We start from the raw sequence: 17,009 nt of genomic DNA on the forward strand, positions 1-17,009 counted from the left end.
AATTAAAGTAAAGCGAGTCTTACACGCAATCACAACAAGCAGCCATGGCCCACATCCCATCACCTGCAGAATGAGAAGACAAGAGGAAGTGACAGCAAGTCACTTCCCACGATCATTCTGCATAATCGCTTCCCACGATCTCTGACAGCCGCATCACCTACCATGGTCTCTGACAGCCATTCGTAGGATGATAGTACTCCTACTAACACCTATTGTCATCATCACAACAGAAAATATCTCCTCACCATTAATGAGAGGAACAGTACCCCTGAAGCTGTATATATATGCCTTCGCATGAAGAAGAAGGGGGGATCCCCTGGTAACCTCTTGATACCTAGTAAAATGCCAACTGATATATATATCTCTCTTTCACCATGGCTAACAAAACCATCGGAGGGTGCGTCCGGACACCCTGTCCGGATGCCTTTTGCAGGTGTAATCGCTGAATCAAGAACCCCTTGTGTGTTGAGAATCACGTGTCCATCCCTCTAGCAGCAACGTGAATCACCGGATACGCGAGGCACCAACATTAGTGTTTTAGCAGACTTAGATGATTTTCAAAAACTCAATTTTCTAACACAAGTTTGTCGCACGCGCATATATATATATATATATATATATATATATATGTATGTATGTATGTATAAACTTTGCAAATTTGGGAATTTGGCAAATTGGCCTTCAAATGTTTTGAGTGTGGATAAAGGCACTTGAGTGCTTCTCACGCTTTAGTGCTTCTTTTCTCAAACAATGCTTTAGCCGTGAGCTTGAGCACTAAATTGAGCATCTCAACTTTAAATCCAAGTGCTTGAACACTTGATCTTAAGAACCTTTTCTAAGCTTGAGCACTAAATTGAGCATCTCAACTTTAAATCCAAGTGCTTGAACACTTAATCTTAAGAACTTTTCAATTAGGTTTATAACCACTCAAACTTTTCTTCCTTAAAATTCACTTTTATACAACTTGTTGTAAGATATTGCTGCTCTCAATCTTTACACGTACTATTCATGATTGAATTTATAGAAACCTTTAATCTTCATTGAAATATAAGTCACAAGAATATATAAAGAAGTCTCGAACTATATTGAATTAAATAAACTTGACAACTTAATTTAATGTGACTAATGCACTGATAAATTATATATCATCGTTTATAATCATTTGTGTGATTTACAAATTACTTATTGTTTGAAAAAATTAATGTAATCATATAAATTTCAAATAAGGACTTTAAAAAATGAATATCGACAATCTCATACTCTGTAATTTATGTTCTATTATTTTTTATTTTTTTAGTTTTTATCATCAAGGATAGGAATTCCCCAATTGGAAAAAAAAAAAATTATTCCTGCCCTTACCCCTTTTCATTTAACATGACGAATAAGATGAGGATGAAGAATAATTTTACAAATAGGGGAGACAGGATGAAAAGTCTTGCTTGATATCGTCCTGTCCCATTTACATTCATAATTTTGATATATTTTTTAAGATAGAAAAAATTTTAATTTCTCCAAATTTATTATTTTTATCTTATTCAATTTTTTATTTTTTATTTTTGATTGCTAATGAAGATAATTAAAAAATGAAAAATAAAAATATGGTTGTTTAAAGGATGGAGGAAGAGGAAAGATAATCCAACATTTTCTTTCGCTTGTCAACTTGTTGCTTTATTATTAAAAAATATAAACCTTAAAATTCATTTTAAAAAATAATTTTTTATTAGTCAAATATAAAATCAATAAATATTTTCAGACTTCATAAGAATTCGTAATCAATAACATTACTCAACTTCGACAATGTTGTTGTCGCACTCGCACATGAAAAACATGGGTGGCAGTTGCGTAATTAAAATAAAAGTGAAGGGGCTTTCTAATCAGGGTCCCTCGATTAAGCACTCCTGCGCGTCGACCCGATCATTCACACCCGTGTCTGTCACTCTCTGCAATTTACGGCCGATCTCCTCTCTCCGGTGGATCCAATTCTCTGCCGTGAAAAATGTCAGGAAAAGGTGCTAAAGGTCTGATTATGGGGAAATCCCCAGCACTCAACAAGGACAAGGACAAGAAGAAGCCCGTTTCTCGTTCCTCTCGTGCTGGTCTCCAGGTCTTTTTTCTTTCTTCTTCTTCTTTCTTTTTAGATGACGTTTTGATTTGGTGTTTTTGTGTGTTTTGATTTTTTTTTTGTTAATGGTTTTCTTTGCTTTCGAGTTTTGAGGGTGGGTTTTGTGACCGGGGTTCTGTTTGGCTGCTGGGAAAAGGTGAGGGGAAAAAGAAGGAAGGAAAAGAAATTGCTGTTTTGAGTGTGAGAGGTTTGGCCGGTTAGGATCCGAGGAGAGATATGTCTGCTTAACTGTGTGTTACTTGGAAGTATATTGGTTTCTTTAGGAAGCCAGAATCATGTTAATGGGTTTTGATTTTAAGTTTCTTTAGTTTTCATTTGTTTTCTCTGTAGCCAAGCATGTTAGGGAAAATCAGGAGAATGAAACACTATTCTATGAAAAATTGCGGCCTGAAAAAATCAAGAGATCAATTCAATAGAGATTCTGTACTTCAGGACAGAAATTGGTCTTTAATTGTAACTCTTGGAAGTTAGAACCCACAGGTACTGAAAAGTAGAGGAAAGTGAAATGAAAAACAAAGCAAAAATACAGAAATATGGGCAAGAGTACCTCAGGTGTGCATGTGGTTTTGAGCATATAATTTAATGTAGTTAAGGATGTCCTTAATGTCTAATAATGAAGCAAATGATGAAAGCTATTAGATTAATTTACCATATATTTATGTATAGGAATTTTATTTACTTCCAATCCAGGATGTCATGGCCTAGTGTGTTTAATCCTAGTTTCAATTGTAGTGCCAGCGAAAGCTTTGATGCCAACGATGTTAGTTCAAGAACACAAAGATAAAACAATCACACATACGGTACACGAGGTTTTAACGTGGTTCGGCCAACCATGCCTACGTCCACGGATGAGAGAGAATAATTTCACTATACAATAGAGAATATTACAGAGGATAAAACCAGATACAACTATTGGGTTCCCGAAACATCCCATGTTTCCCCACTCCTTGTATCCATACCTTACTACGAGCCCTCTCGCTCCACCAGGTACCTCCCGTTCTTCCTCACATCTCTATCCACCTCGTATAGTCTCTATAGGCCCATCTCCATCTCATAACTTTTTCCCCTCATGACCTAGAATATTTATAGAGATATTTCCAACAATCTTCCTTATTCTATAAGGAAGTCTAATATTACAATAATATATCAACCTAGAAATATTCTATACAATATTCTTTACAAAAAGGAATATTTACTAATTAGGAATTTGGGACAATTCCCAACAATCTCCACCTTGGACCAAATTACATGAAGTTAATCTTCAATCTCTCCATGACACAAATCTTTTTGTATCATATCACCACGAAAGAGCAATTGACTCCACCTTCAGTGAAAATTCCTTTTGTTTTCATCTTGTGTGCTTTGTGATCTTTTACTCTTCCAGAAATCTTCAACCCAAGCTCTGATACCAATTGTAGTGCCAGCGAAAGCTTTGATGCCAACGATGTTAGTTCAAGAACACAAAGATAAAACAATCACACATACGGTACACGAGGTTTTAACGTGGTTCGGCCAACCATGCCTACGTCCACGGATGAGAGAGAATAATTTCACTATACAATAGAGAATATTACAGAGGATAAAACCAGATACAACTATTGGGTTCCCGAAACATCCCATGTTTCCCCACTCCTTGTATCCATACCTTACTACGAGCCCTCTCGCTCCACCAGGTACCTCCCGTTCTTCCTCACATCTCTATCCACCTCGTATAGTCTCTATAGGCCCATCTCCATCTCATAACTTTTTCCCCTCATGACCTAGAATATTTATAGAGATATTTCCAACAATCTTCCTTATTCTATAAGGAAGTCTAATATTACAATAATATATCAACCTAGAAATATTCTATACAATATTCTTTACAAAAAGGAATATTTACTAATTAGGAATTTGGGACAATTCCCAACATCAATGAGTGTATTTGGCCCCTGAATTGGATAGAAGGCAGCCTTCACTCCCTTCCCTAACTGACATGGATTTCTAAAGCAAGTGTGACGAGGATGACGTCAGTGAGAGATTGTCATGGAAAAGGATTGAATGAAAATTGTCTTTATATCCGCAACGCCGACCTGCATAGGAACTTCCGCCCTTTCGTAACAGCTACTTTTTAAAATTTTTTTTTTTATTTTTTTATTGCTTTAGATGATATGCCACCTCCTGTATGGTAGCAGGGCTTCATGTGGTTAAGGTGTGGGAGCTCTTGCTTCCTGTATTGGAATTTCATGGTTTCTTAGCAATCTTTTGTGTCTTTACATTTTTTATGGATGAGATGGGGATCTGTCTTTGCTCCATATGATTTTTCTTCAGAACTGTCTTGTCCTGCAAAGAAACAGGTATTGAATGGAAGAAGTGTTAGTCAAGATATGTGTAGAAATGTTTGGTTCAATATCTAATATTACTGTTTCATTTAGCTTTTATTCTTTGTTGAGCTGTCAGTGAGCTAATGTACCTTTCAAGGAAAAAGATACATCCTCCAAGTTGCTCCTCTAGTTCTCTTCTCCAATGGACTTCACAATCCACTGGATAACGTTTTTGCAAAATGGGTGGCACTTATTATGTACAGTTTGGAGATGCCGTTTGGAAGATGTAGCAGTACTCTTTGTTCTAATCATCCTCAGCCTTATGGCTCCTATGGATGATCTGTTATAGTTCAGTTTATGCCTAGTAACAAGTGAGATATGATTGAATTTTAGCTCCTAAATTCCGGGCTTATGACATATACCAATATTGCTGTTGCATACAACCTAGAATTCAATTTTCTTAATGAGTTTTTGGTCTAAGGTGCAGTGTGGATGATGGTCTAACATCATATTCTCTCTCTTTATTTAACATAGAATTGAATCTAGAACTTCCCCTACCCCCAACACGAATGCACATCCAAAATTTTCACTTGCTTTTTGCATTTTTGTCATATGAAAAATGTTTTTCTTTATCCGTAAAAAAGTGTATATATTAAATGGAGGCGCCAAAAGAGGGTCTCAAAGTATATAAGAAGTATACATTAACCACTAAAATGCATGACTAAGAGAAAGGAAGGGCCACAAAAAAAAGGAAGGGCTACAAAAATCACCATTTGTCCTTAGTGAGAGCCCAACCAATCAAAGAAGCTAATTAGAGACAAAGGACCATTAGGTATAAACATCTTAGTCCATGACCACAAAATACAAGCCAAAAAGGTTTTTATCATTTGGATCAAAAGCTCCTTATTTTTTAAAGTAATTTTGTTCTTCTCCTTCCAAACCATCCAAAAGATGCATAAGGGGATGCTCTCCAAGCCTTCTTATGCTTTTTGCCCATGAAAAAACCATGCTAGACTAGAAGGGTCTCTAATCGAAGAAGAGAGCACCCTAGACATGCCAAAAAGAGCAAAACATAACTACCATAAAACTTTTGTATTTATACAACAAACAAGGATGTGGTCTATGGATTCTTCATCATCATGGTAAAGGAAACATTTGTTTGCTAAATACCATCCCCTTCTCTAGACCTGATTCAAGGTTAGGGCTTTTCCCCATGTCGCATCCTAAGCAAAGAAGCCCACCTTAGGCATCGCCCATGAATTCCAAATGATGTTCATTGGGAAAGAGACCAAGCTACCTAACTCCAAAGCGGAATAAAGGGATTTGACTGAAAACTTTCCGCTCTTTGTCTCTATCCAAACCATCTTATCTTCCTCATCCCTAAATACCCTCTTCTCATGAAGACTCAACAAAAACCACTTGATACTGCCCACCTCCCAGTTGTTGAAAGGCCTAGAGAAGCAAGACGTCCAACCACCTCCTTCGATTGAAGAATTTTAAAGATCCGCCACTGATGCCTATTTTAAAATGGCTAAGGCAAATAAAGAAAGGAAGGTCACACACAACAGTTTGACTTTGCACCACTTGTCATATGAATAATGTTATGCTGAATGCTACAAAAAAACTCAAAAAACATCAAATCTTGGGACTCAACCCAAGATAGGCAGTCGAAACCACCGAGCTAGAGTATGCTAGGAGAAGAGGGAATTTCCAATGGAGTAGTGAAGTATGTGTAGAGATTGGAAAGAACATCAATAGCGAAAGACTTTGTTGGGGTTGGGGCTAACTCTAACATTGGAAGATGAAAGTTAGTGGAGCAAATGGAATTAGGTAACCATCATAGGCTAGAGGAAGGAAAGGATGATGTCAAGTCATCATGCCCCTTATGTGTTGGGTGACACGTGCTACAATGGTTGGGACAAAGGGACACAATCCTGCAAGGGTTTGAATGAGGGATAGAAGTGAGAAATTCTCTTTTCAGCTTGATAGAAGCAACCCTCATGTTTAGTTGCCACAATTGAGTTTGGAACTTAGAGCAGATTAATGCTAATTTTGGAAAGGTTTAGTTGATCTTCCAACCATAACAGGCAGATTCTTGTCTTAATAGATACAACATTATTTATTTATTTGCCTCTTTTATATGAAATAAACTGAAGCAACATTCAGAATGACTTGTAATAGTTTAACATTATTGTTTGTTCATCTAGATGTATTTCCTTTATCAATAAGACTATTTCTTCAATTCTTTGTGTTCAAAATGCTATTTTACACATGTAAAAGTAAGGAGGGTACAAATGGTTTATATAACCCGTGGCCATGGTTTTACACCTCATGCAATTGAATAACTTAATGTCTCACCTCATGCCTAATCTCTCCAACTGTTCAAATAGACAAAATTTACTAGCCTGACATTCTTATCCAAATGCTCTATAGGGCCTGTAGTGCTCTTTTTGTGCGTGACTGCCATACCCTCGATTATAGTAATTTAACTGTGAAATTTAAAACTGATCACTCAATTTTGCCTGGATTTTCTTTATATTGATCTGGTTCAATATTCTTGTGTTTGAACTAGCTTTTCAAAAGGTAGCTAGCATACAGTTTTAGGAGATCAAAGCATCCCCAAGTTCACAGTCCTTGAGTTTCATTCATTAAAATGATGTTTCCAATTCTCTTTGAATGATTAAAACCATCGATAATATTTTCAAGAAAACTAGTATATGAACTGTATGAAAACAAATGAAAATTTTCCTTTCTGTGCATTTGGAGTACAAGCAACCAAATGGTGGTCCCGATTCTTGTTTTGCCTGTTTTAATTTAGAACCATCCCTGAGGCTCATCAAATGTTAGGTTCCAATTCTTTAACTGCTGAATTGATGCGACTTGCTGGAACTTAAAATTTTGTGATTTGAGGTGACAAAAGGTGTTTCTAGGACTTTGTGTTTGGAAGTCCTAGTGGTTCACTTCTTCATTAATTTGTTTACTTCTACCTTTAATCCTTTGGGTTTTTGATACCGACTCATTATGGTCCTATTCCTCTAATGGTTTATTTTAATACATGTTGCTGCAGTTCCCAGTTGGCCGCATCCACCGACTTCTGAAGTCAAGGGTCACAGCAAATGGAAGAGTTGGAGCAACAGCAGCTGTGTACTCAGCAGCCATCTTAGAGTATCTAACAGCAGAAGTATTGGAGCTGGCCGGTAACGCAAGCAAGGATCTGAAGGTGAAACGTATCACACCCAGGCATTTGCAGCTTGCAATTAGGGGAGATGAAGAACTTGACACCCTAATTAAAGGAACCATAGCTGGTGGTGGTGTGATTCCTCACATTCACAAATCTCTCATCAACAAATCCTCCAAGGACTGATCATATAATGGGTCCATGATTTTTATTGTTAACGCAAATCTGGTGAGAGAGCAAGTGCCAAATGGTGAAAGGCCCCCATAGCCGTGTACATTTGCAGACAGTCTGCTGGTGGATAACATTCTGGTTTGGTATAACTGTTTCTGATTAGTATTTTCTTTGTTTCTAGCTTAGCAATATTTCCTAGATGCATTGTTCGTATGGTACTGCATTATGAAAGGAAAAATGGCTGTTTGGCTGTCTTGATGATTAGTTCTTTTACTCTCTCTTTCTTTCCATGTTTGGTCTCTTTTGAAGTCCAAATGAATATGATGGAGATGGACCCATTGGAATTATTATATAAAAGTAAAAACATTGAATGACTCCCTCCAAACAGTATATCAGTGTAAAGAGAATCATAATCTTCCTTTTTTCTTTTTTCCAATGATTTTATAAACATTCTTACCTTTTCACATATTAAAACTTAATACTTATTATTTAATTATTTAAATTGATTTTAAGTTAAATTATATTTAAGTTATTGAATTCAAACTTATTATTTAATTTTTATCTTTAAGTATTAAAGTTGTTTGATAAAATTAAATTAAAATTTATTCTAAATAATTAAATTAACATATTTATTCTTATAAATTAAAATTATGATAAAAAAAGTCAAGTAATAATAGATGTCATGAAGTAGTAACGGAGGTAATTAGGATAAAAAAATAAAATGAAAACGTGAACTTAAAAATAAGTTAATTGTTTTTACTTATTACTTAAAGTTGTTTAATTTGAAGTCATATTATTAAGTTATTTTATTAAACGTGCTTAATTTATTTAATAATTTAAATTAAATTATTAAGTCATTTTAAGTTATTAAGTTGATTTACAAAACATCTACTTAAAATCTTAGTTAATTTGAATAATAAAAATATCATAATATAATGTTTTATGTTAATTATCATTTCATTAGAGGGCATTGGAAGGTTAGTGATATATTTTGAAATTATTTAATCTTTATATTATATATAGAATAAATATACAAAGAACATGTGAAAATTTTTTACTTTTAAATTTCTTTCATTTTCCTTGTATTTTCTTTCTGTCAAAATTTTCAAGAATAGAACATTACCAAGAGTTTAGAGTAAAATCTTATGGGAAAAAGAAAATTAGGTGGGTGTATTTATTCATTTGATGGGTTTAGGCCAATAACCCTTTCTATTGCACAAATTTTAAATTATGAAGCATAAATAATTAACAATTCTATACTATATTTAGTATTTTAATAACAATTCTTAATGTGATATCTCATATCAGTAAGGGAACCGGTTCTTGATATTATTTGTAGTGAACTTCTTTAATTATATAGATATGTTTTAAAATCATAGAAGTCATTACTTCTATCTTCACAATTCAAAGTTATGATCCCAAATTTGATTTGCAAGAAACTAGATCTTATATGAAGTATAAAAATTTAAAAAAAAAAAAGGAAAAAAACAAATATTGAGAACATAAAAATTCTCTCAAAAAACAAAACCAATTAACCAAACATGTTATTGTTATTAGTATTGTTTTTATAAATACAAGAAAATTCTTCAAGATAAACTTGAAACAATTTTATTGATTTTTGAAACCCTTTTTCATAGCCTGCATCCTATTTATTATTTTCAGATGCTACTGATGAGGAATTGGCTTCCATAAAACAGTGTTGGTCTACTTGAAGTCAAGGAGGATGTCTTTTGTGACTGCAACTCCAAGGGTCTTAATTCAATCTTCAATGCCCAATGGGCAAACAAGGAGTACAAGCTTCTATGGATACAACTCCAAGGGTCCAACCAATCTTAATCTTCAACACCCTCCTCATACCTAAGGAATTTTGTGGCATTTGCAATATGGAAAATGTCAAAAAGACATCAAACATCTTCAAAATCACACATGAGAAGACCAAAAAGGGTCAATATCTAAATTCCATAGCCTATTTCTTGGGAAACAACCACCTGTTTTATCCTTTCAAACATAAAAAACAAACAAATAGAAGCATATAATGGCATAAAAAGATAGTATGGCTTGGTTGAATTGAGTTGGTCTAGCTCTAGCCACATCCCTTCTTTCCCTTTACCATCACTACGCAAGGTCCAGGGTAATGACAATAAACTTCCACCTGGGTTGGCAACCAAATGACATAAATATTGATAGGAAACGGGAAAAAAGAAAAGTTAGCAATCTTCTCTCCCTGTTTAGGTGTTCAGAAGTTCATATCAAGGGTTAAAGATCAAACAAAAAACCGCTTAAATTATCAGAATGGATAGATATTTGAATTACTGCCACATAAGATTCTGATAAACATAGAACCACAGCCAAGGAAGTGAAACAATTCATCTTAACATCACTGAACAGAGATCAAAATGAAGCTAAATAAATATGGGCATTACATTCTCACGAAACTAAACTCTAGTCTCAACCTAACCCAAACGCCATCACAAATTGACAAACTAATACCTCTCAAATTCCTACTAATTCTAACACTTACTCCCTACCAACAAGCATCATTATCCTACTCAGAAACAAGAATGAAGTTGAAAACAAAAGGCCACTTTTCCTACATTTTTCTACCACACATGCCATATGCATATTCCTCATGGGACTACCCTAAAGAAACAGACTCTGCAGCAAAAGCTGAAGGTTTCACCACTCAAACAGCCAGATACCAATCACCAAAACACCATTGCAAATGAGAGACCATCACTTGGATTCTAGAGGGTTGAGACCATTGGAACATCCACTGGGAACCAGTGTATCTCATCCATCCATGGGTTCTTCTCCTTTGCTGGATTCACAGTCCGAAGAGCCTTCCAAATTGCACTGTTACATTTGAATCCAGAGCCAAATGCTATCTGCCATGTTCTGTCTCCCTTCTTCACCCTCCCTTTGGCTTCTGTATAAGCCAATTCATACCAAAGAGAGCTGCTTGAAGTGTTGCCAAACCGGTAGAGGGTCATCCTCGAAGGTTCCATATGCCAATCCGAAAGCTGCAAGTTTTTCTCTAATTCATCCAGCACAGCTCTTCCTCCAGCATGAATGCAAAAATGCTCGAAAGCCAGTTTGAAGTCTGGAATATAGGGCTTCACCTTCATCTTGAAAACCTTTTTCCCTACCAATGTGGCAAAGAAAAGCAGCTGTTCAGACATCGGCAGCACAAGAGGACCCAAGGTAGTGATATTAGTCTTCAAAGCATCTCCAGCAACAGCCATCAAATCCTTCGACAAAGACACTCCGATCTTCCCATTGGAATCCTCCTTTTGGGTAACACAAGCAAAACACTTATCATCAGAACCTTTGTGGGTTCGAACAGTATGAACCAACTGATACTTGGATCGTCGCCTGTCAGACCACTTGTTTGAAAGCAAAATGGCAGCACCCCCCATTCTGAACAAACAATTTGAAACAAGCATTGACCTCTCATTCCCAAAGTACCAATTCAAAGTGATGTTTTCCATGCTAATGACCAAAGCATAGGAATTAGGATGAACTTGAAGGAGATTTTTGGCAAGATCAATTGATATCAAACCAGCACTACAGCCCATCCCACCTAGATTATAGCTAATAATATTCCCTCGAAGCTTATAATGGTTAATGACCATTGCTGAAAGAGACGGAGTCGGATTAAACAAACTACAATTCACAATCAAAATCCCAATATCTTTCGGTTTCACCATCGTCTTTTCAAAAAGCTGATCAAGTGCCCCAAACATCACCATCTCAGCTTCTTTTCTGGCTTCTGCCATTGATGGATTTGGTGGAACATTGATAACAGCCTCAGGGAGGTAAGTTGACTCCCCAAGCCCTGATCTCTCGATAATTTTCTTTTGAAACTCAATATTTTCCTCTGTAAATGAACCAATCTGCTTGGACCGATCCATGAAAATCTGCCTAGAACATTTCCTAGCATCATCAGGCTTATAGCACGAGAAATCAACTAGATAAACAGGGCGAGGACGAGTAAGGACAAAGAGGGTCGATAAAAAGACAAGGAGAGCCGAGCAAAGGATCACTGAAATGAGATTGAATTTAAGATTTTCCCAGAGATCATGGAGATCTTGGAGAGAGAATGTGGAGAGCTGGGCAGCAATGAGGACAATGAGAGGCGATAGGAAAAGGTACATGCCATGGGTAATGAGGTAATGGTAGCCAAGTTTCACGTATTTCAATTTCACAGACTTTTTGAAATCGGGAAGCTTTCGGGATGGCGATGGTGGAATCAAGGGTGTGTTTGGATTTGTTTCCGACATTTTGGAGTGAATTGGAAGAAATCAAAACACTTTTAAATTGAATAACTCACAGACAGAGAATACCAACCACCAAGTTGCCTTGAAACAGAGATTTGTGGCTTTCGAGGTCAAATCTAGTGTTTGATTTTTTTTCCTTTTCTTTTTCCCAGTTTCCCAACAAACTGTGACGTTCAAGGATCTGGGTCATACACAAATCACTTCTAGAAAACTGGGTTGAACTGGATTTTCTCGGACTTCCCCAGAAATCGACGATCCAGGTCTGCAGCGAAATCACCAGTAGCTCATTGGGCACGATTTGTTTTTCTCGAACATTCCCGAAGCGTTGGAAACTCGATTTTCTCGGATTTCAAGAAAGCAAATAAAACAGCTCCGCGGTTGATGTGTCAAAATGAGGACTCGAAATACAACTCTCAACAGAGAATCAGAAAATGCAGCGTCAAAGAACCAAAAATCCTGCAAAAACCGAACACCCACCATAAAAAATAACTGGAAAACACACTTTCTTCGTTCATTTCCACTTTCCATTTACTTTTGAAGAAAAAAAAAAAATCAAATTCCCGAATGTAAAAGAGAATTTTGAAGCATTATAAGAGAGACCCAGCAGAGAAAACAGAATTTAAACGGAAACCCAGGAGGCAAAAACCGACCTTAAACGGCGAATCTGAGCAGAGACTGCATTGTTATGGCCGGCGAAATCAACGGAGGCGAGAAGGTTTAGAGAGAGAGAGATAGAAGAGAGCGCAGAAAGCTGTGGGTTTTTAAATTCATATTCTGATAGCAACCGCTTGTGCAAGCACGTGACTCTATATTTACTGATCTCTACAGTTTCACCTCTTCAGTTCTTATTTTTTTCACCAAAAATCCTAATTCACATACACTTTTTTTTTTTTAGTTTATGATTCAGATTTCATTGTTTTATAGTCGAGTTCTATTGTTTTATACTTAATCATTTTTTATTTTATACCTTAGTCTTTTGATATCGGTTTTGTTCGGTAAATTAATTTAATGACTTAAAATGATTTAATAATTTAATTTAAATTATTAAATAAAAAAATAATTTATTAAAATAAATAAAATGCTTCTTATATTTATGAATTTATTCATTTCATGTAAATAATTTTTGACATAAATGCCCTTAATTATTTCAAGCATTTACAATATATTTAAAAATAATAATTTTTTTTACAAGAAAACAATAAAGACATTTTTATCGAAATGAACAAAAAAAATTATGAAACGTTATATTTCCAAAATTGAATTTCCAATTACTTTTTTAATCAAATAACCCATAATTAAATATATTTATTAAAATAACTTATTATCATAAGTTTTAAGTATTAAGTTAAAATGATTAACTTATTTTTACTTAAATATAAAATTATGTTTAAAAAAATAAGATAAATCTAAATTAAGTTATTAAGTCATTTTAAATTATTAAATTAATTTATCAAATATCCTATTATTCTTTTTTTATTGATTTATATTTTTATACTTTCGTAAATTAATTTACAACTTCAATAGGTTTTTCCTATTTAATAATCATGTTAAGATTTTATTTGGTATATAAAAAGTTTTCCAATTCCCACTTTTTTTTATTCAAAGCGCATTTATTTATTAACGTGTTTGGATTGTTTTCAAATTATTAATATCAATAACAAAAAATTTGTTTGTTCCTTTTACACATTATCATGACTCACCTACATTCTCATATTTCTTCCATTTTTTATTCATACGTACCAAATACACTCTTAAATGGTTAGTTGATATTTAATAAATTAATCAAAACAAAAATTGATTGATTTAGAAAATCATTTATGATAATTAAATCTTCCCAAATTGAACAAAGAAAAATTTTTGTGGCCTTGGATCTCTAATTGATCTTGAAGTACTATTTTTCAAAATCCTTAATCAAAATCCACCTACATTAGGATGATTAATGATCGATGAAACCCAATTATTTCTTTATAAATGTGTATTTTGAATCTTTTATTGTTTGAGTTAATTAAAATTCTTTTTGACAAATAATGTTAATTTTTAATAAAACAATATTGTATAATTTTTTTTTTATTTTAAAGATTTTAATACATTGCATTAAATTGCAATTTTTTAAATACATTTGTAATTTTTTTTCATTTGATAATATAAAATTTAATATTTTAATGTTTTTATCTTTATAATTGTAAAATATTTTTCAATTTAAAATGATAAGAGGAAAAAAAGAAACAAATAACTAAAAAATAGAAAATATATTTTTGATTTTTGTGAATTATCATTTTTTTTTTTGCATTTTAAAATAACAACAACAAATAAAAATGATAGATAACCAAGAATGACATTTCAAATTATCATTCATATTGTATCCCAAATCATTGTATAAAAAAAATTGCCACATAAATTATAAATAGATTTTGTAAATTATTTTTGTCAAAAGATTTAAGACTATTACAAATAAATATTTATAAAATTAATAATATTTATACATCCACATCAAATCAACAATCTTCAAAGTTGATGCATAAGATTTTGATTGTAGAATGGTGTATTTGTATTAGACCAATTCTTGTTCCTTTATATCCAACCTTATAAATTTGTATCGGACTAATTCTCGTTTATTTTTACCAATTTCAGTTTTTTATTACTTAATATCATATATTTGTATTCTTAGACCTAAATTTCAACATAGAAGGGAATGGTGATGCTTTGGTACTGCAATATCCTTTTCGGTACCATACCTCCAATCTTGCACCTATGGCACTTTGCCACATGTGAGGATTGTTGAATAAAAAAAGAAAAAAAACAAAAACCTTTCTATGTGGGTTGCCAACCTCAACTCTAATGAAAAGAATAAAAAATAAAAAAAATCCAATGCAACACAAAAAATTTAATTATTTACAACATCCAATTATATAATCTGATGAATTATTTTATAAAAATCTAAAAATATTGAAAAATATAAATTTTATACAAAAAAGAAATTAGAATTTTTTTATTTATTTTGTAATATAAAGTGATAAAATGTGAGGAATGTGAACTTCTTTGAAATTTTTATTTTTTAATTTTTAGATTTCATATGCCTATATATTGATCTCATTACAATTAGGAGGTGTTCAATGGATGCAAGGGTACAAAGAATGTGAGGATTACTCACATTACTTCTACCCTTCTAATTATCCACTTGTTTGAAATTTAATTTTTTTTGGATTTTATATAGTTTGGATATTGTTTAAATAATATTATTACAATTAGGAGGTGTTCAATGGATGTTTGAAAAATCAAAAAAAAAAAAAAAATACTAAAAAATTGGCAAGGGCACAAAAAATGTGAAAAATCCCCACATTCCTCATATCCTCCTAATTCTCCACTTCTTTGAAGTTTAAATTTTTTTTGAGATTTCATATGAGTTGGATATTGTTTTAATAATCTCATTACAATTAGAGGATGTTCAATAGATGTCAGAAAAAATCAAAATAAAAAATATTAAAAACTTAGTAAGGGTACGAAGAATGTGAAGATTTCTTACATTCCTCGTAACCTCCTGATTCTTCACTTCTTTCACCTTTTAAAATTTTTTTATGACTTCACATGACTTGGATATTGTTTAGACAAGTTCATTACATGTAGAGGGTATTCAATGGATGATTGAAATATTTAAAATTGAAATTTACTAAAAAATTAACGAGTTACTAATTATACTTTTATCTATTGTATTTTCAATATTTCAACCAATCTTTTGTATAAGTAAATTTAAATGCTAAAAATTAATTTATTCATATATTTTTCAATTAATTAACTATTTTGATTTTAAAATAATATATACTTATTTAAATTTGTTTCTATTTTTCCCATTTATATATATATAAAAAATATAATTTCATTTACTATTCAATTCATTGAAATTATTCAATGTTTTTTCACTTAATAAACCAATCATATTATTTTTCACACTTCAAATATTCATCCAATTTTTTTCAACAAGTAATTGAAGTTAAAATAAAATAAATTTTCTTTTCCTTAATTTATAGATTATAGAACCAAATTATTTTTTTTTAGAAATTTTAGTTTATTTTAACTTTAATTTTTTTTTCTTTACCTCTTGGGTTTATCACTTTATATTCAAAAAATAAATAAATTGTAATTTCTTTTTCCAAAATTTTCTTCATTTTTCTACTTCATAAAAAAATTCCCAAAAGGCAATTATAAACAGATTTTGTAATTGGTTATTGTAATAGATGATAACAATGTGTGGTGCATGGGATTAATTCCCAACCGGTTGGTAAGGTTGGTTAACCGTTAACCTAAGAACCGGTTTTCTTCAATTTTTCTAAAGCATGACCCGAATTATCAATTATGAGATCACAAGTTTGATAGATATCAAATCGGGACTTTTCAACTTGAGAAGGGCAAAGTTGGAATTGGAAGAATAACCAACAGTGTTGAGAGAGGCACACATTTCCCACGTGCATGATGCAACTGCAAAGTCTGTACATCTTTTACTTCGATGGAGTTATTGAATATATCAGGCTCTTATTTTATTTTATTTTTTTAATATTTGGATTATGAGATTAGAAAAAGCAGGCCTTTTCCTCTTTTTGGGAGGGTCCTTTTAGGTCACCTTTATACCTGTCTTTTGTTTTAGCATTTGAAGAAAGTTAATACAGAAATAGCTATTATTAAAAATGCTCTGCTAAAAAATAAAAGTAATTTTTTATATTTTTGAAAATTTTTAATAAAATCAGGAGTCTACATAAATTATAGACTTATATTTCAAAATTTTATTTAAATATTTTAAAAAATGATATTTAAAATATTTTTCTAAAAGAGCTTTAAAATACCAAGAGAAATAATAAAAACAAAAATTAATTGAATTAGAGTTGTCAAGGAGCTAGAAGGTAACTTTTACCCCTTTTTTGGAGAAAAAAAATGTCTTTTATCAGACAAGAAGAAGAAGGTTTAAG

At 32.8% G+C, this 17,009-nt stretch overlaps 2 protein-coding genes across 2 annotated transcripts; one reads left to right on the forward strand and one right to left on the reverse strand.

The window, feature by feature from the left end:
* The first annotated feature begins 1,799 nt into the window (after window positions 1-1,799).
* Window positions 1,800-8,038, forward strand: LOC100249276 (probable histone H2A variant 3). Its single transcript, XM_002284702.5, has 2 exons — window positions 1,800-2,104; window positions 7,493-8,038. The coding sequence occupies exons 1-2, from the start codon at window positions 1,997-1,999 to the stop codon at window positions 7,787-7,789; spliced, it is 405 nt and encodes a 134-aa protein (XP_002284738.1). The 5' UTR covers window positions 1,800-1,996; the 3' UTR covers window positions 7,790-8,038.
* Window positions 8,039-10,058: 2,020 nt separating this feature from the next.
* On the reverse strand, window positions 10,059-12,833 carry LOC100259490 (3-ketoacyl-CoA synthase 11). Its single transcript, XM_002284715.5, has 2 exons — window positions 12,702-12,833; window positions 10,059-12,507 (listed from the first exon to the last, which is right to left on the reverse strand). The coding sequence occupies exon 2, from the start codon at window positions 12,052-12,054 to the stop codon at window positions 10,519-10,521; it is 1,536 nt and encodes a 511-aa protein (XP_002284751.1). The 5' UTR covers window positions 12,055-12,507; window positions 12,702-12,833; the 3' UTR covers window positions 10,059-10,518.
* Between the last annotated feature and the right edge of the window lie 4,176 nt (window positions 12,834-17,009).

The sequence above is a fragment of the Vitis vinifera genome, chromosome 4 (assembly GCF_030704535.1).
Source record: "Vitis vinifera cultivar Pinot Noir 40024 chromosome 4, ASM3070453v1".
Lineage (NCBI taxonomy): Eukaryota > Viridiplantae > Streptophyta > Magnoliopsida > Vitales > Vitaceae > Vitis > Vitis vinifera.

What these genes read in the sequence shown, in the direction of transcription:
- LOC100259490 (XM_002284715.5), bottom strand. Translation starts at nt 12,054, where the DNA reads ATGTCGGAAACAAATCCAAACACACCCTTGATTCCACCATCGCCATCC.
- LOC100249276 (XM_002284702.5), top strand. Translation starts at nt 1,997, where the DNA reads ATGTCAGGAAAAGGTGCTAAAGGTCTGATTATGGGGAAATCCCCAGCA. An exon ending in CCTCTCGTGCTGGTCTCCAG is followed by an intron (nt 2,105 to 7,492) that starts GTCTTTTTTCTT and finishes ATGTTGCTGCAG; the next exon opens with TTCCCAGTTGGCCGCATCCA.